Source organism: Musca autumnalis, unplaced genomic scaffold (genome assembly GCF_047663935.1).
Source record: "Musca autumnalis isolate F117 unplaced genomic scaffold, ASM4766393v1 scaffold_2, whole genome shotgun sequence".
Taxonomy (NCBI): domain Eukaryota; kingdom Metazoa; phylum Arthropoda; class Insecta; order Diptera; family Muscidae; genus Musca; species Musca autumnalis.
The window spans coordinates 230,876,132-230,896,528 of record NW_027411755.1 but is presented as its reverse complement, the minus strand read 5'-3'; the positions used below and the strand labels follow the sequence as shown (position 1 = coordinate 230,896,528).

Below are 20,397 nucleotides of genomic sequence, written 5' to 3'. Positions count from 1 at the left end.
CGGTTAATGATTGCCACTCAAGTCGTCAGCAGGCACCATTGGGCCGGTCTGGCACAGGGTTTGTTGCGTCCTTTTCCCGAGGTGGTTGTTGCCTACTCGGTCCTGGGATTATTCCCCTTGATTTTCTCGACAACGGCAGCTGCGTAAGAGGTCGATGGTTTGACCACCTGCGAAGTCATGGTCTTCTTGGGCCGATTTTTCCTCCGCATTACGCTTGCCTTCAGGGAGTCACCGTATTGCAGTGGTAAACACGTCCGCCTTGTATTCGGAAGGTCTGCGGTTCAATCCCTGACCAGTAGTGCGATTCTCTAACTCATTTTTTGAGTTACCGACAATTGTCGGTAAAATTCAAATGCTTATAATTTCGGTGATTACCGATATTTCTCGGTAAGTTAGCGACAAATAAAAAGCAGTCATAAAGTTCTACCGATAGCAGGAGTGTTGTCAACCTTTGTTTGAACTTTTCATTCATAACTTTGCGTTTTTCTTTTACCGATTTTTGTCGGTAACTTAAAAAATGAGTTACAGAATTCCACTACTGAACATTACAATTTTCGGCGTGACAAAGTTCCTCAGTGTAATTAATGTAAGCGACATTTCCTGTGTATTTCAGCCATGAAAAACTCCTCTACAAGTGGTGTCGTAAGACACGCCGTTCCGACTCGGCGATAAAAAAATTGGGCCCATATAATTGAGTCATGAATCGGCGTGTACTCATTGATATGAGAGAAGTTCCCCTTGTCCCTTCGAGGATGGTGTGGAAACATATGCATCAACCTTTGTCTTCCTCATTTGAGCCGGACTTAGAGGCAGACGCCTTCGCCAAATGTTTCTCTTTTCGGAAGTCATTTGTTTTAGGAGCAGACTCTTTAGCTTTCTTCATTCCCTTCTGGGTTCGACTTCGGAGCACTTTTTTGATTTTGGAAGCAGGTTTGCTCACTTCTACTTTTTAGCTTGCCACCGCAGTTTCTTTGCAGTCTTTGTTTTGAGCATCTTGAAAGGCTGGAAGAAATATCTTATCCACCTGGATTTCGAACCAGGGTACATGTTTTTGTTGTTGTAGCAGCATAGAAACCTTCGTAGATGCATAGGTTTGATGCTGGGTTGGCAGCTGCTGTCCGAAACACTATGGTTTTGGGTTCTGTCGAATTTCCTTATGCACCTCAACTTTCTTCTGATGAAGAAGGAACATCTCCTTCTCAGTATGCAAATTCAGGTTTCGTCCCACAAATCTGCGTAGTTACGTCACAGCACTATCTTGGGATAATTGACTGTTGTTCGAGTTACCTTGGATTCTCCATCATCCAAGATCCCATTGCATCCTGAGTCCATACTCCCATAATCGTCTATTTTACTCTCGTCTTCCCAGTAGACTTGGCTGGAATCACCATGGTGTCCAGCTCGTCGCTAGTTTTGGTAAAGTTTAGCAACATGTCCTGATCATGATCTTCTGGAATAATTCTTTCCAGTTGGTCGTAGAGCTCCCTACTTTGCCTTTCTAAGCTGTCTTCAATAGGTTTCAGAGTCCCGTGTAGGCCGTCCCCGCCTAAAGAAATCGGTCCTATCAGCCTTTGAATTGTTTAGCCAAAGAATCTTTGTTCTTAGCGATCGCCGCTTCGTCCTCTTTAATATCGTTAAATTTTTGTGCACTTGTAGCAGGTGCAGCTGTAGGTGCAAATACACCCACACTCAAAACAACCGGACCACAATCACCTGGTCTCGACTACACATGGCTTTTGGTCTTACCAATGTTTCCCGCTGGCACTTGGTTATTTAGGCACTGCATCGTAACTTTTTTCCCTCTATTTTCCTCCCCATCGTAGCTGTTTATTTTTGGGGGAATTACCCCGATATATTTTTGGTCCACAGAGCATCTAAAGCATCCGCAGAGTGACGAGGGGAGATGAGCAGACTTCTATAAGAGGTTACTCTCTGTTAGGTGCCAACTCTCTACCCCATCACACTGAGGTATGTCGGTATCCAAAAAAATGTGGTGAGCACCATAACTATCGAAAGGAGTGACTGACATTGGCCGCATCAGTTCAATGGCAACATATAAGAACTCCTTCGAGTGTCAATCCTTCAAAAGATCATAACGTTCGCTCAAGTGCGATTTAGAGTGTGTCCGAAGTCCTAGAAGTGGCCAACTAAAGGGTGACTTGTCTCATTATTGAAAATAGTGTCTTCAAAACTTTGATCAAGTTCCATGATGGACTATGTCGGCCCATTTCTTCAGATACCCCCTCCACAAAAGTTTAACACTTCTCGTCTTAAATCAACTTCAAGGCCACTTCTTGAATCGTCCTTCTAATCTTCTTCTAATATATGAGGACATTTCCTCCACTGTATACCGTTATGTTTCGTTTAGAAAAAGAGGAGCTTTAATTGGAATCTAACTGTACGATTGTTGTCCCCACTTGAACCTCCGGAGATGTTCGCGGAAAGTAGTTCTTTATATGTTTTTTTTTTAGTTTTATAGGTTTTAAAATTGTTAGTACTTACCTGGCACATCTTGAGTTTTACCCTCCAAAAATTGACGCCACAAACTGGAATTGTGCAACTGTAGCTTATCTTCCATTTCAGGTTTTTGCCTCAGCAAAATATTTAATTTAATCGATGCTTCTTTGCCAAATGTCTCGGTAAATTGTGCATGACCCATGCCACTACCAGCACTACTCAGACCACTACCATCAGCTCCAGACATAAAATTTGTAACAAATAATTCCCATTCTTCATCTTTGATACGGTCACGATAAGCTGTTCTACATATAAATAGGGCCAGTGATAAATGACGATCTTTGGGTATGGAACGGGCCAAATATTGAAATGTACCCTTAACCAGCTGGCCATAGAATTCCTTCTCCATTTGGGCTGAATTTCTAGTCGCACTTCCTCCAATATCATGCAGTTCCAAAGCACTAAGAAATAGTTTTATAAATACCAACGAAGACAACTCATAGCTGGTTGAAAGATTTATATAAAACACCGAAGCCTTGTTGCACAACTCTTTCAGTTGAGTATAATCGGCCAATAATGTCTCTTTGACTGCCGAACTCTCCTTAAGCGATTTATCAATCACAATGCTACTTTCCTTAACCTCGTTGAGAGTTTTCAAAAGTTTTTCATTTTTCAAAATATCACCTTTGGCAAAGGATAACTCTTCCAGTAGCTTATCTTCCAATTCGATACGCTGTTTCAGTAACACCCCTTCATTTTTCAAAAGTTCCACTCGCTTTTGTTCCAAACTGGGATTTTTCATAATAATGGCCTTGGACATTAGCTGATCACTTAAGCCCACTGCCGTCACCGTAAATGGTATGCAATTGAGATAGGCCATTGTTTCAGGTTGTATATTTAACTTGGATGTTTTAGCCACTAGAATCAATTGGAATTGTTCATGCAAATCCACCAATTTTGTACCCACTTCTATTTGTCGTTTATTGAATTTCATAAAGACTTTATTTGCCAGCAATTGCATCAATGGTGGCCTGAGCTCTTGGCAATCTTCAACAATGAAAATTTTACCAAATCTTATAGCCAATTCTAAATTATAGCTTAATTTTTGATTATTTTGTGATATCACTTCATGGGGTTTCTCTTTGGATTTTAAATATTCATCCAACCAATTCACCGCTGTCTCTGTTGGATCTATCAGAAGCGGTGTGGGATATGAACCAAATGGTAATTCCAACATTTGCCTTAACAGTGCGGCATTTTGTATAATTTGAGCATCTCTTGCCAAGCCCATACTTTCCCATATGATTTGTTCTTGATCGGTTAGTAGAGTTTTCTCCAAGTCGAAGTTCTCCTTTAGTTGCAATTCTCTGCTCAGCTGTTGTAGTGAAGAGCTGTGAAGAGAAAATGTAAAAGTGTTTTAATTGAATGGTTTAAAGAGTTTTTTCATAGTATCGGAGCTATATAAATGTAACAAATATTAGAACTCAAAATTTTGTTCAACATAATACTTTGTTCTGATATATTCCGAAGGTAAATGCGGTAGACATGTCGACAGTCGCTCACTATAACCTGCCAAATTTCCCAGTCAGGGAATTGAGAACGGAAGTTTACAGATTGGTCGGCTAGTTGAAGTCTTGCAATATTGGAGCCGGACAGTTCTCGAACCCTCGGAATTCGAATTATAGGTATTCAGTCACTTTTGACGTCATCACAATTACCAACAAGTTTAAGCAAGTAATTTTAACCGTCAATTTGTCGAGCAACTCCAGAGTGCATCATTGTGCAAGGGTAATTATCCCGCTGATTCGGTTTAACTTGTTTTATAATAAACCAACAGACTTTTATAGTTCTGCAAGTACTAAAGACACTGATAACTGTTAAAATCAGAATTTGGGTTGATGTAATACAAACTCATTTATCCCTGAGTCTCATTTCAATAAGATTTGTATACCCTCGACCATAGTATTGAGGGTATACTAAGACTGCTTTCCGTTTGTAACGCATTTAAATAATCATAAAGTATACATATTCTTGATCAGGATAAAGTTCTGAGTCGATCTAGCCATGTTCGTCTATTGTTGTTGTTGTAACAGTGTTTATTATATTTGTATGCTCGTTCTTCTGTTCAATCTGGCTCTGGGTCTATCTCCAGTTCCAGGAAAGTGGCTGATTCGATGGGATGTAACGTGGTTTGGCTGGACAGTTGAAAAGGTGTTTTGAGTCGTGCGGGCCCACGCCACATACTCGGCAGATGTCTTGCACGGCGCGGTCGATTTTCGCCCAATAAGAATTTAGGCGACTGCAATATCCCGAGCATAGTTGAGCCAAAACTACTCTAGTTTGTCGTGGTAGCTGACGCACCTCAGCTGCAATAGATGGGGTATGTATTTCGAGGACTTTATTCACACTGTATTTGCTTATGGCCTTAGCGACTGCATCCGTGTGAATACTATTTAAACCTGCACGACGTGAAAGTAGTGTCGAATGTGACCCCTAAAATTTTGGGTCTGTTTGTGGTCGGATTCTGCTAACGTCGACCACGACGTTCAATTCCCACGGCAGCGGGTTCTTTCGTACCGGATTGACACGAAACCTTATTGTTTCGGCCAGCGGCTGCCAACCCAGCATCAAACCTACGGTTCTATGTAGGTTTTTATGCTGCTACAACAACGACGTTCAATTCTCTTCCAAACTGCGCTGTCCATGTGGTGAACAGAGTGGCTGTTGATTTTGTGGCGGAAATCTGCATATTCCTCGAAAGGAAAAAAGGTGGTAAGATCGGTTAAATAGTTGTTCAGTCTCTCACAGATGTTATCAGGATAGGTACCTGACGCCAGAATCGTGCAATCATCCGCATATATTACGATCTCGATGCCGTCTGGAGGGGGCGGAATACAGTAGAGGTAGAGGTTAAACAGTTTCGGAGATATCACCCCACCTTGGGGAACTCCCTGTTTCACTGTACGGGGTTTGGACTTCTTGTTGCTGAATTCCACGTACGACTGGCGTCCACACATATAATTGACTATCCAACGTTTCAAGCTTGGCCGGAGGGTTGTATGCTCAATGTCCTCAAACAGCGTGGAGTGGCTGACGGTATCAAAGGATTTTGATAAGTCAAGCGCCACCATCACTGTTCTATCGCACGGCCGTCTCTGGTTGAGTCCTTGACAAATATGAGTGGTAATGGCGTGCAGCGCAGTTGTCGTGCTGTGCTGATTACGGAATCCATGCTGATGATCGGCAACTTGATAGCTATTTCTGATACTGGGGAGGACTAAGGCCTCAAGGGTCTTTGCTACGGGCGACAAAAGCGAAATCGGCCTGTACGATTCACTTTTGCTGGCATCCTTGCCAGGCTTCCGTAGTGGGAAAACCCTGCTCCTTTTTCCAGACTTCGGGAACAATGAGGGTGGATAGCGACAAGTTAAAAACTTTAATAGACACTCCACTCCCGGCTCATCCAGCTGCTTCAGCATTACCATGGAGATTCCATCAGGGCCCAACGCTTTGGATGATTTAGCGTTCCTGATGGCATTGGCAACATCATCCATTGTAAACTGTGGTGGTTCCTCCTCGGCAGAAAGAGATCTGTGCGACGTAATACTATTCTCTTCGCCCTGTCACTCTCCGGGTGCTCGACAAATTGTCGATTGAAATAACTTGCGCACCTCTTCGGGTCAGTCAACGTAACGTCGCCTAACGTGACTGAGGTCCTATCTTCCCTTCTTCCAAGGTTCGAGAGTGACTTAATCGTTGTGCGCAAGTTATTTCAATCGACAGATTTCTTCTTGCCGAGGAGGAACCACCACATTTTACAATGGATGATGTTGCCAATGCCATCAGGAACGCTAAATCATCCAAAGCTGGATGAGCCGGGAGTGGAGTATCTCACTAAAGTTCTCAACTTGTCTCTATCCGCCCTCATTGTTCCCGAAGTCTGGAAAATGGGAAGAGTGATAATCACTCTGGGTGGTCAGGTCAAGTTCGAAGATGGTTTATATAGGCCCACGTTTTGGTGTAGCCCACAAATAACCACACGATTTTCGGTATTTTGAGGGTTTCAGGTAAATTTTCTGACTGAACTATCCGTAACTTGCATTTGAGGGCCCCAGTGGTCACGAAACTTATTTTGTTATAACTCCCATGTAACGGTACCTCCCGGTTCGGTATTTTAAGGATTTTAGCTACGTTTTTGATCGAACTACCTGTTATTTGAGATTCCAGGAGGTCACAAAACTTTTCCATCAAAAATATGCAACATAGGTCCACGTTTTGGTATAGGCCCATATAAGGGTATCTCCCGATTTTCGGTATTTTGAGTGTTTCAGCTAAATTTTTTGATTGAACTACCGGTAATTTTTTCATTTGAGATTTCCTGCAGTCACGATACTTCTCCACCGAAAATTGTCATCATAGGTCCACGTTTAGGTATATCTCCCATATGAGGGTACCCCCCGATTTTCGGTATTTTTACTATACTATATTATACGGTACTATATATTTTGACCGAACTACCTGTTATTTTACATTTGAGGTTCTTAGGGGTCACAAAACTTCTCCATCAAAATTGTCAACATAGGTCCATGTTTTGGTATAAGCCCCATATATCGTTACCTCCGATTTTCGGTATTTTTAGGGTTACATTTTCTGAGATAACTACCCGTAATTTGACATTTGAAGTTCTCTGTAGGCACGAAACTTCTCCACCACAAAGTGTCAACATAGGTCCATGTTTTGGTATAGCTCCCATATTAGCGTACCTCCCGATTTTCGGTATAGGTCCATGTTTTGTTATACCCCCTATATAAGGGTACCAGAGATTTTCTTTATTTTTAGGGCTTTAGATACATTTTCTGCCATAACTATCCGTAATTTGACATTTGAAGTTCCCTGCAGTCACGAAACTTCTCCACCAAAATCCAAGTTTAGGTATAGCCCCTATATAATGGTGCCTCCCGTATTTCGGTATTTTGAAAAGGTTTCCATTGGTCTCAATACTTCTACACCAAAAATTATAAATATAGGTCCATGTTTTGGTATAGCCGGCATATAACGATACCTCCCGGTTAAGTATTTTGAGGATCTTAGCAATATTTGCTGGTCAAACTATCTGTATTTTTTTTTTTAAGTAAAACTTACCTCCTTTGCTTCAGTGACATATGGGCAAAATAATTCAAAGCCAATGCCATCATTAATGACTTGGTGTCCAGTGTTTTATATGCCCCCTTATATTCCTCTAATTGTATATTCCATGTTTGATATTCTGAACTCAACTGTTGAACTAGAATTTCAGCAGCTTTTAAAGTGTTGCGGGCTTCATCAAGTTTCAATTCCAATACAGCAGCTTCTTGCGTATAAGCATTTAATTTAGCCGACAGTTGTTTCACACGATTATCGACATCATCCAGCCCTGTCATTAGTGATTGCATTTCACCCTCGGCAGCATCGAGATTACGTTGCAACTCCTGTTGCTCTCTCTCCAAAGGCTTTATACTTTGTATAACTTTTGAGTAACGTACACTGGCCTTAACCCAAGCAGCCAGCGGCGCAGCTGCTGCAGATGCTCTTTTGGCATTTTTCATATCAAAGGATTCAGCTTTATTGGCGAGCAACTTCTCAACAGCTTCACAATTTTCCGGATTTATGCGAGCCGGATCCAAAGAACGTATATCTTCTTTAACACCACGTTTAGCTAAGAAAGTTTTCATACTATTCCATGACGTGTCACGTATACCCATTAGACGTAAGACACCCTCAAGTATGTCGCGGACTGCTTCAGGTGGCGCTCGCAGTGAACGAATTTCGGAGAGAGCTTCAGATTTTATTTGCCCTACTGCGGTACTTGCTTCAGCTAATATTGGTTCAACTTCAGCTAGTTCTTCTTGTATCTCTTTTTGACGTTCTTTTAGTTTTTCGCTACTGATTTGAGTTTGTTTCTTTAGCTCAAGCATGCTGGATTTTTGCTCGTTGGCATTTTTCATTGTGGATGAAATCATTTCCAACGCCTCATTGGCCATTTTGCGTTTCTCCGCTAATGCTGTTTCTTGTTTTGAGGCATTCGATTTTAGGGTGTCGACTACTGCATGAGCTGCTGCTAACTTATCAACGCCGTGCTGAAATAAATGAAAAGAAATTTCATTATTTTTATAATTTGATTAATTTAAATGGGAAATAAGAATTTTTAGATGGCTCCTTCCTATTTGGCTCTTCATTTGGAACCAATGTTCCACGTATGAATTAGAACCTACAGCAAAATAAAATCGAGGATTGATGTATAATTTTTATATATGTACGATTGATCCTAAAAAATATATTGACCCTATAAGTAGAAGTTGTTGTTGCAGAAACTTATTTATTATTTGTTTGTTTTCCTGCTATATCTGACTCTGTCCCTATCGCCAGATCTGGCAATATGGCTGCCTCTATGGGTGTAACTACAAAGCTACTGGAGTTAGTTGAGTAGGTTTGGCAAGGCAATTGAAAATACAGAAACCTACGTAGAATCATAGGTTTGATGCTGGGTTGGCAGCCGCTGGCCGAAACACAACCCAGCAAAAAGTTTGCCTCCAAAGATGCAGTTAAAACATATGTGCAAGTGGTTTGGAAGTGCATCAAATTATGCATTTTCACACATGATTTTTACAAGTGCGTGAATACTGAAAGATGTACTCCATTAGCAATGCTTTTTAACTAACCCTTTGGCATTGCACTTTAACTAACCCTTTGGTATCGCACTTTAACTAACCCTTTAGGATAGAATAGGTAGAATGCAGTCCAATTTGCATCGAAAGCACGTGTTAATAAAATATAACGAACGGAGTGCCTTTTTCATTTGGACTGCATCCGGATACCCTTTAGGGTAGAATAGGATGCAGTCCAATTTGCATCGAAAGTACGTGTTAATAAAATGTAACGAACGGAGTGCCTTTATCATTTGGACTGCATCCGGATGCTGTTAAAATGTGAGTAATGGATGTCAATCGTTGGATCACATCCGAATGCGCATAAAATGTGGGGAATGGAGTGCCTTTTTCACGACTCCGTTAGAACTGAAATAGTCTACATTGCACTACTTCCAATAAATTTTGGTGGGTATGGTTTAGGGTCAATCCGGTACGGAAGAACCCTCCGCCGTGAGATTGACTCTGGGTTGTCGTGGCAGCTGACATCGTTCTTCAGCTGCGTAGACGACCGCATTCACATCATAGTGTGACTGCTATTTAAAACTGCTTGATAGGCCTGTTTATCTAGGGGTTATCTCTTGTAAAGTTTACCTTCTCTTTATAGATCATGAATATCTCTCCTAATCCCACATTCACGCGATTTTTTATGGATGCAATTGCAATCTGTGTGAATGCTATTTAAAGCTGTTTGATAGGCTTGTCAATCTAGGGGTTCTCTCTCGTAACGTTGGATATCTCTCTCTAGATCATGAAGTTCCCTCTTGACATGTCTGGGTGAGGGCTCCTATCCACCATATGGCGATTAGGATGTCTTTCACTGTAACATCCGAGCAAGCACTGCAAGGAGAGCATGTCCTTGCGTTGTCTTACTGGAAGAATCTTCGTCTTCATACATGGCCATGTTAATTGTGCCATATCTTCATATGTAAATGGTTCAATATTGACATTAGGAGGCTGCAGTTTGAAAAATTTGAATATTATTCCATCGCGTTGCACTTATATTTTGCGGACGACGCTGGCGCCACATAGCTTACGATATCGCGTTATATTTGCTCAATAATGTTGACATAGAAATGTGACCCCTAGAATCTTGGGGTAGTTAGTGGGCGCAGTTCTTTCAGATTATCTCCCCCAGTCCATGTGGTTAACAGAGTGAACGTAGTTTTAATGTCGGATTTTTGCATACTCCTCACGCGGAAAAAGGTGGTACGATCGATCAAATAGGAGTTCAGGCTTTCACAAATGATATTAGGGAAGGTACCGGACGCCAAAATCGTGCAACCATTAGCATACACAACGATCTCAATGGCGTCTAGAGGAGGTGGAATACAGAAAAGATAGAGGTTAAACAGTTCCGGAGATATCTCCCCACCTTGCGGAACTCCCGGTTTAACTCTACGAAGCTTCGATCTCTTGTTCTTGAATTTCACTTACGACTGGCGTCCACACATATCATTTATTATCCAAGTTTCAATCTTGGTCGGAGGTAGTCCGTTCGGTGTCCTCGAACAGTATGGAGTGCTTGACAATATCAAATGCTTTTGGTAAGTCGAACACCACCACCACTGTTCTACAGACTGATACCCTTCTTTCGCCCTGTCACTACCGGAGGTCCTATCTTCCTTCTTTGTTGTTGTTGTTGTAACAGTGTTTTTGTTATGTTTATTTAATCGTTCCTCTGTTCAATCTGGCTCTGGGTCTATCTCCAGTTCCAGAAAAGTGGCTGCTTCGATGGGATGTAGCCACAGATCCACTGGAGTTAGATGGGTAGGTTTGGCGGGGCAGTTAAAAAGGTGTTGTGTGTCGTGCGGGCCCATGCCGCATACTGGGCATATGTCTTGCACGGCGCGATCGATTTCCGCCCAATACGAATTTAGGCGACTGCAATATCCCGAGCGTAGTTGAGCCAAAACTACTCTGGCTTGTCGTGGCAGCTGACGCTCCTCAGCTGCGATAGATGGAGGATGCACTCCGAGTACTTTATTCACACTATAATTGCTTAAGGCCTTGGCAACTGCGTCCGTGTGAATGCTATTCAATCCTGCTTGATATGCTTGTTGACCTAGGGGTTCTCTCCTGTATCGTTGGACCTCTCCCTCTAGAGCATGGATATCCTTCCTGATCTTCCTGAATGGGCCGGGCCTACCCAAAAGATGGTGATTGGGATGGCTCACACGATAACATCCAAGCAGGTACGGCAACGAAAGCATCTCATTGTGTTGCTTTACAGGAAGAATTTTTGCCTCCTCATGTAGATGTTCCACTGAAAATTTGAGGAGGCACCCTGTCGCTGTTCTCAGGGCGGCATTCTGGCAAGTTTGAATCTTTTTCCAGTTCGAATCACACAATCTCGGGGACCAGACTGAAGCCGCATAGCTTACCACCGACCGACCTATCGCGTTATACGTGGCCAACAAGGTTTCTTTATCTGCACCCCAAGTGCTGCCGGCCTGGGACTGAGGACCTTGTTCCTACTTTCAACTTGTCGCAGATAGCTGTGGCGTGTGCGCACGACGTGAATGTAGTGTCGAATGTGACCCCTAAAATTTTAGGGCAGTTTGTGGTCGGAATTCTGCTACCGTCGACCACGACATTCAACTCACGTCCAAACTGCGCTGTCCATGTGGTGAACAGAGTGGCTGTAGATTTTGTGGGGGAAATCTGCATATTCCTCGAATGGAAAAAGGTGGTAAGATCGGTTAAATAGTTGTTCAGTCTCTCACAGATGTCATCAGGATAGGTACCCGACGCCAGGATCGTGCAATCATCCGCATACGTCACGATCTCAATGCCGTCTGGAGGGGGTGGAATACAGGAGAGGTAGAGGTTAAACAGTTCCGGAGATATCACCCCACCTTGGGGAACTCCCTGTTTCACTCTACGGGGTTTGGACTTCTTATTCCTGAATTCCACGTACGACTGGCGTCCACACATATAATTGACTATCCAACGTTTCAAGCTTGGACGGAGGGTTGTCTGCTCAATGTCCTCAAACAGCGTGGAGTGCCTGACTGTATCAAAGGTTTTTGATAAGTCAAGCGCCACCATCACTGTTCTATCGCACGGCCGTCTCTGGTTGAGTCCTTTACAGATATATGTGGTAATGGCGTGCAGCGCTGTTGTCGTGCTGTGCTGCTTACGGAATCCATGTTGATGATCGGCAACTTGATAGCTATTTCTGATACTGGGGAGGAGCAAGGCCTAAAGTGTCTTTGCTACAGGTGACAAAAGCGAAATCGGTCTGTACGATTCACTTTTGCTGGCATCCTTGCCTGGCTTCCGTAGTGGGACCACCCTGCCCATTTTCCAGACTTCGGGAACAACGAGGATGGCTAGCGACAAGTTGAAGACTTTGGTGAGATACTCGACTCCCGGCTCATCCAGCTGCTTCAACATTACCATGGAAATTCCATCAGGGCCCAACGCTTTGGATGATTTAGCGTTTCTGATGGCATTGGCAACATCATCCATTGTAAATTGTGGTGGTTCATCCTCGGCAGTAAGAGATCTGATGCGATGTAATACTCTTCTCTTCGCCCTGTCACTCTCGGGATGCTCGACAAACTGTCGATTGAAATTACTTGCGCACCTCTTCGTGTCAGTCAACGTAACGTCGCCAAACGTGACTGAGGTCCTATCTTCCCTTCTTCCAGGGTTCGAGAGTGACTTAACTGTTGCCCACAATTCACCTATACCGGCTCCAATGTTGCAGCTCTTCAGATGATTTAACCATTTGTTCCGCTTATGCTCGCCGACCAGCCTGTTAACTTCCAGTGTCAGCTCCCTGACTCTGGGGTCATTGGGGTTGATACGACGAAGCTCATCACGCTCATTTGCTAATCCCGTCGCCTCTGCTGGGAAATTTGGCTGGCTGCAGCAGTGATGATGTCCCGGAACGTACTTTCCGTTACCCGAACATCAGAAGGATTGGGCAATTCTCTGAAGCGGTGATTGGTGAACTCTCTGAAACTCGGCCAATCAGCTTTTTTATGATTGACGAGTTGCTTAACCGTTGCCCACACTTCACTTTCAGTATCAGCTTCATGACTCTGGGGTCACTAGGGTTGAGTGGACGAAGCTTATAACGTTCATTTGCTTGGCCGGGCGCATCTGCTGTGAAATTTGGACCAGTTGGTGTGACCTTCCTAAATAGGGTTAATGTGTGGCCTATAACCTGGAGAAAATATATTATTAGCAACTCTACATCGGCAGTTTCATACTTGACGGTTACCTGACATTCCATGTACGGGTCATTTGTGTCATGTACGTTCCTACGTCGTAGTCCATTGCAATTATATTGCAAAAGTGATGCATTTCCAAGGTTAATTATGAGTGTGCGGCTGCTGTTGAGGGGACTACGGGGGAAGTCTCGTACTCTGATGATAATGATGACGACTTAGTGGAGGCTGTGTTCACGCAGCAACATAGTTTCAGTCGTAGTCCCTCTCACATGGACAAGTCCAGAGAAACCCCTGAGATGCACCCACTTCAGGTATATATTGTATCTCACCGACGTTTGAGTGTGGTGAAGGCGAATGTGACAAACTGAGCACATCCATATTGGTTCTGCTCTTTCCCGGTAGGGACCAAAAAAATCCGGAGCAGACATTCCGGGACATGCTACGAATTAAATATCCGATAATTCTCTCAAACTTAAATCAAGTTCGAAGATAGACTTAAACGGTCCACTCCTTCGGGTACCTCCTACACAGAATATCAAAAGTGCAATCTATGAATGTTCCTCGTATCGTTTTGAAAAATTTTTGCAGCACATTGTCCTCACGTCCCCTACTACAACGGTACATTTTTTAGATGGAAGTAGGGACTTCCTGAGATAACGGCCCAAAACCTCAGCCGATTAAAATGATTAATGAGCAGGATTTGGTCGAAAATTTGGCCATGGTGAAATTGTTCCTGTAACGTACAACAAATTCTAAGAAAGTGTATCTATATTGGTCAATATTTTCGGGTACCTCCTTCACAAGAATTCTAAATTTTCGCTTTATGTGAAGTTTAAGGGATGTTCGCGAAAATTTTCACTCTACGCTGCTTTTTAAAGCGATATAATATTTTTCGTGAGCAAGTTCATTACAATCAGACCCAAGATGGACTATGTCTGTCCATTTCTTGAGGTATCTCGTCCTAATAAGTTCGACACTTTTAAACTTTAATCCAGTTTAAGGTCACTTCTTGAATCGTGTTGAAATTTTAATAGCAGTTAGTTATTGTAATCCTGACTACAACATTATAATTTTTTCTGGTGGGAACCAATACTCCTGCACACACCTCTCGCACTAAGGTTCTGAGTAGTCTTTGTGGTTCTTAAACATTTACTTACCTGTAATTTTTCCAATCTCTTGGTAATGTCTTTTGATAAATTGCCATAAATATAATAATAGGATTTAATCAGCTGATAAAACCTCAATGGCGCCTGGCGACCATAAACACTATCCAAAATTTCCGAGAAATATGAAGAAACAGAAACTTTTCCCTTGCCTTGGCTACCATTTGAAAATTCACTTAAAGTTTCCACATATTTTTTGGGTAACATATTTAAAGTCTCGGTTGACATATTTCTGATATACAACATTTCCATGTTTCTATATAAAGCTGGGTATTTTTGGAAATATTCATCAATGTTGTTGTTCGAAGGATCCAAACATATTATCAAATGTAGATTTTCTCTGGCACCTGCAATGAAAAATGCATTTAAAATTGTTTCCTCCCTATTCATTTAGAACTCCATTGCACTTACGTTTCATAAAATATGAACCCAATGACTCTTGATAACCCTCCAATTGGGCCGCATGTTTCAATGAACTGGCTATTGACTCTAAATCATCACCAAATAAATCCAATATTTCACTATCTTCCAGAATGGCTTCAATGGGTTTCATTATATCCGGCACGTACGTTAACCAACAATGTTCAATGACTAAGCAGGTACATTGATTCTCCAAAGAAGCAATTTGCATGGCCTACACACCAATACATTGGGTGGGGGAATTAGTGTGGGAAAGGACAAAACAAATCATTGTTATATGGCTTTGCAACATTCCAGCACCACCATCATTCTTTTCCATGCCCCTTGTTTACTCGGTACTTACCAATTTCAAATCATTGTAGAAATCTATTAGACCGTAATTGCAACCGCCCTGTAGCATTTGAACTTTAGCCTGTTGCATGGTGGCAGCCGTAAAAACGGCATCCATTTGTCGACTACCAGCCTCACCCACCAATAGTATGTGGCTGCTATTTCGCGCCAATAGTCGTGCTATTTTTGCCGTCTGTTCTAGCAACTCCTTTGTTGTGGGTGCATCAATGATAAAACTTTCAGAGTCTATTGTGAGAATGCAATGAAAGGGGGAGAGAGAAAGGAAAAAAAGAACGTTACATTGTTTAAGATTTTGAAATTCTTGTCCCTTTCAGCTGTGTGTATGTGGCTTATTTTTGGTAGAACGTTTTTGGGTCAAGCATTGTGTGTAGGTACGGTATGTCGTATTTACTTACTGCATATGGTAACTTGTTTTTGTACTTCATCCAACCATTCATCATGTTGCAGCGCCTGCAATTCCACATTGTGTTTGGGCGATTTAGGCACAAAGTAAATTTTCTACAAAGAAAAAAGTAACAAATTGAGTTTAAAATTTAAAGTCGGATTTAAAATGTTTTATGTTCTCGAGTAAAGTGATTTTAATACGTAAAGGTAAGGGTAGGGCAGGGGATTGGTTTCAGGATACATTCGATACGAATATTTGGAGTTAAAAACATGTTTCACGTAAAATTTAATGTAATAAACTAGCAATTTTACTTTCCACTTATTATAGAAGCTAGAAGGTATAGAGGGATGCTCTCTCATATTGAATCTCTTGCCACAGTATTTGAACGGCACATAGTGGTTCAGAATACTTTTTACTGGCAAACATTCTGTAACGGGGACGATTTTATTCTGAAAAATATTTGTTAAGAATTTTAGCAGCCACGGGCGTGGATTTTCTAAAGAATATTTTTCATGGATTTTAGCAGCCATATGCTGCGAGGATTTTAGCAGCTACGGATTTTTTTAATTTTTCTAAAGAATATTTTTTCAAAGATTTTAGCAGTCATAGACGTGGATTTTCTTAAAAATATTTTTTCAAGGATTTTAGCAGACATAGTCGTGGATTTTCTTAAAAATATTTTTTTTAAGAATATTTTTCAAGGATTTTAGCAGACATGGGCGTGGATTTTCTTAAAAATATTTTTTTAAGAATATTTTTTCAATGATTTTCGCAGACATGGGCGTGGATTTTCTTAAAAATATTTTTTCAAGGATTTTAGCAGACATAGGCGTTGATTTTCTATAGAATATTTTTTTACGAATATTTTTTCAAGAATTTAACAGACATGGGCGTGGATTTTCTTAAAAATATTTTTTTTAAAGAATATTTTTCAAGGGTTTTAGCAGACATAGGCGTGGATTTTCTTAAAAATATTTTTTTAAAGAATATTTTTCAAGGGTTTTAGCAGACATAGGCGTGGATTTTCTTAAAAATATTTTTTTAAGAATATTTTTTCAAGGATTTTCGCAGACATGGGCGTGGATTTTCTTAAAAATATTTTTTCAAGGATTTTAGCAGACATAGGCGTGGATTTTCTATAGAATATTTTTTTACGAATATTTTTTCAAGAATTTAACAGACATGGGCGTGGATTTTCTTAAAAATATTTTTTTTAAAGAATATTTTTTCAAGGATTTTAGCAGACATAGGCGTGGATTTTCTTAAAAATATTTTTTTAAAGAATATTTTTTCAAGGATTTTAGCAGACATAGGCGTGGATTTTCTTAAAAATATTTTTTTAAAGAATATTTTTTCAAAGATTTTAGCAGACATAAGCGTGGATTTTCTTAAAAATATTTTTTTAAAGAATATTTTTTCAAAGATTTTAGCAGACATAGGCGTGGATTTTCTTAAAAATATTTTTTTAAGGAATATTTTTTCAAAGATTTTAGCAGACATAGGCGTGGATTTTCTTAAAAATATTTTTTCAAGGATTTTAGCAGACATAGGCGAGGATTTTCTATAGAATATTTTTTTCTAAAGAATATTTTTTCAAGAATTTTAGCTGCCATTGGCGTGGGTTTTCTACAGAATAATTTTACCATCCTTAGGCCTGGATTTTTAAAGGGTGTTATTCAAGGGTTTTACCGGCCATAGGTCTGGATTTTCTATGTTTGTTGGTTTTCCTGCTTCATTTTGCACTGGCTCTATACAGGAGTTAGTTGAGTTGGTTTGGCGTTGACCTGTACCGCATGCTGGGCAGATGTTTTCCACGGTATTATCAATCCTTGCCCTTTAGGCTTTATCATACCCAACGTAATTCAGCCATAACTACTCAGGTTTGGCGTGGCAGCTGACGCTCCGAAGCTGCGATAGATGGGGGATATTCTCCGGGGACCTAACATGCCAGGGTGAGCGGGGTCTTATTATTATTATTACTCGCAGTAAAACTTAGTGAGTACTGCACCGAAAGCATGCCAATGTGTTGCAGTACGGGAAGAATCGTTGTCTCCTCGTGTGGATGGTCCACTGAAAACATGATGAGGCAGTTCTAAGGGCGGCATTCTGACAGGTTTAAATATTTCTCTATCGCGTTACACTTATATTCCCGGAACACACTGGCGTCAAAAAGCTTAGCACCGGCCGACTTATCGCGTTATATGGGGGTCAACAAGGTTTCTTTATCTGCACTCCAAGTGCTTCCTGCTAGGGACTTGAGGACCTTGTTGTTGCACCCCAGCTTGTCGCAAATAGCTGTGGCACGCACAGACGACTTGAACATGCTGTCGAATGTGACCCCTAGAATTTTGGGGTAGTTTGTGGTCGGAATTCTACTACCATCGACCATGACATTCAACTCAGTTCTCACCTCTGCCGTACATGTGGTGAACAGATTGGCCGAATATTTGCATATTCCTCGCGTGGAAAAAATGGTGAGAAGATCAGTCAAATAGGAGTTCAGTCTTTCACAAATGACGTTACGAAAGGTTCCCGACGTTAAAATCGTCATCTGGAGAAGGTGAAATACAGAAAAAGTAGAGGTTAAACAGTTCTGAAGGTATCAGCAAATATTGGATAACTCCCTATTTAATTCTACTGGTCTTTGAATTTTTGTTCCTGAATTCCAAGGAGGTTGTCTGCTCGATGTCCTTGAAAAGCGTGGAGTGCTTGACAGTATGGAAGGCTTTTCATAAGTCAAGCGCCACCAACTATGTTCTATGGCATGGTTAGTTTTGGTTGAGTCCTTGACTGATATGTGTGGAGGTGACGTGCAGCATAAAATCCATTCTAATGATCGGGAACTGGATAACTATTTTGGGTGGAGTAAAGCCTCAAGAGTCTTTGCTACGGGCGACAAAAGCCCATTTTGCAGACTTCGGGCATGATGGGGATGGCTAGTGAAAAGTTGAGAAGTATGGTAAGATACTCAACTCCGGGCTGATCCAACTACTTCAGAATTACCATAAAAATTTCGCCAGGATCCAACACTTTGCATGACTTAGCATCCCTAATACCATTTGCAGCATCATCCATTGTAACATGTAGTGGTTCCTCCTCGGCAGGAAGAGATCTAATGCACCGTAGTACACTTCTCTTCATCTTGTCACTCCCGGGGTGCTCGGCAAACTGTCGATTAAAATAACTTGCGCACCTCTTCGGATCAATCAACGTAACGTGACGAGGTCTTAATTTCCTTCTTGCCAAGGTTCGACAGTGGCTTAACCGTTGCCCACAATTCATTTATTCCCGCACCAATGTTACAACTTTTGTGAAGATCTAGCAACATACTCCGCTTGATGATGTCTCGGAACTTCCTCTCTGCTAACCCAACATCAAAAGGTTTGGGCACATCTCTGAAGCGGTGATTAGTGAACTCTCTGAAAAAGGTCAATTAGCTTTCCATGATTAACGATTATGGGTAGACTAGCAAAATGCCCGCTACTTCGTATGCGGAAAAGAAATAATATTCAAATAAACATTTAATATGGTGAACACTGAACATTTTTATGTACTTATAGCTATTTAAATTGATATTTAATTTCTTTCAAGTACTGTTCGTGCATGTTTTGTTCAAATCTCAAAAAAACGACCTCTACACTTCAACAGCGACCTACATTTTAAATTTCAGTGCGAATTTTGGAATTTGTGATATCAAAATGTAGAAAACCGATCGATTCCCCAGTCAGGCAACATCAAATTTTCGACGGTTGGAAAATACGCCTCAGTAATGTTGGCGACATTTACTGAGTATTTCAGTGATGTAAAACTTCTCTACAAATGGTGTTGTAAGGCACTCCGTTCGGACTCGGCGATAATCAGTACGTCCCATATCATTGATCTAATATGAATCGGGGTGCACTCATTGATATGAGAGAAGTCTCCTTTGTCCCGTCTGGGATGTTTGTGAAAGAATTATTATATTATTTAGAAACCGAATTCGTGTTAACATAGAAACAATAGTGCATTATTCAGTACATTTTTTACACCAACACCATCCCTCAACAACAATTTAAAATTCCACTTTATACTTTAACTCGAAATTCCAGGATTCCTGCTCTATCCGTTCACCCAAATATAGATTGTACTAAATTAAGTGCCATTTAGTACATTCCATACCCATAAGTACGAATTTCCAAAACTACCTCAATCCTACACTCCATAAGTAATCTTAATTTTAAATTTCAGGATTCCAGCTCTATCGGTCCACCCAAATCCAAAATGTACAAAACTTAGTACCATTTAGTACTTTCCGTACCCATAAGTACGAACATCCGAAACTACCTCAATACTACACTCCATAAGTAATCATAATTCCAAATTTCAGGATTCCAGCTCTATCGGTCCACGTAAATTTCAATTGTACAAAATTTAGTACTTTCCGTACACATAAGTACGAATTTCCAAGACTAACTCAATCCTACAGTCCAACAGTAATCTTAATTCCAAATTTCAGGATTCCACCTATATTCATTCACCCAAATCCAAATTGTACCAAATTCACGACCGATTAGTACTTTTAGTACGAATAAGTACAAATTTTCAAAACTACCTCAATCATATACTCTAACAGTAATAATAATTCAAAATGTCAGGATTCCACCTATATCCATTCACCCAAATCCAAATTGTACCAAATTTAGTACTTTTCGTACACATAAGTACGAATTTCCAAAAATAACCCTCATATCTCAACCCTACTCTTCAATAGTCTT

The 20,397-nt window shown here is 41.0% G+C and overlaps 2 protein-coding genes across 3 annotated transcripts in view; one reads left to right on the top strand and one right to left on the bottom strand.

Moving 5' to 3' along the window:
• The window catches only part of btv (dynein cytoplasmic heavy chain beethoven), a 125,712-nt gene that overhangs the window by 19,514 nt on the left and 85,801 nt on the right, over window positions 1-20,397 (bottom strand). The window contains exons 21-26 of the mRNA XM_073971013.1: window positions 15,654-15,756; window positions 15,251-15,483; window positions 14,899-15,121; window positions 14,482-14,834; window positions 7,600-8,573; window positions 2,503-3,848 (exon numbers count right to left, since the gene is read on the bottom strand). Of these exons, the coding sequence (XP_073827114.1) occupies window positions 2,503-3,848; window positions 7,600-8,573; window positions 14,482-14,834; window positions 14,899-15,121; window positions 15,251-15,483; window positions 15,654-15,756 (3,232 nt within the window). The remainder of the gene's footprint in view (window positions 1-2,502; window positions 3,849-7,599; window positions 8,574-14,481; window positions 14,835-14,898; window positions 15,122-15,250; window positions 15,484-15,653; window positions 15,757-20,397) is intronic.
• LOC141395343 (uncharacterized) overlaps window positions 1-20,397 on the top strand; it is a 41,925-nt gene that overhangs the window by 4,875 nt on the left and 16,653 nt on the right. The window lies entirely within an intron of this gene.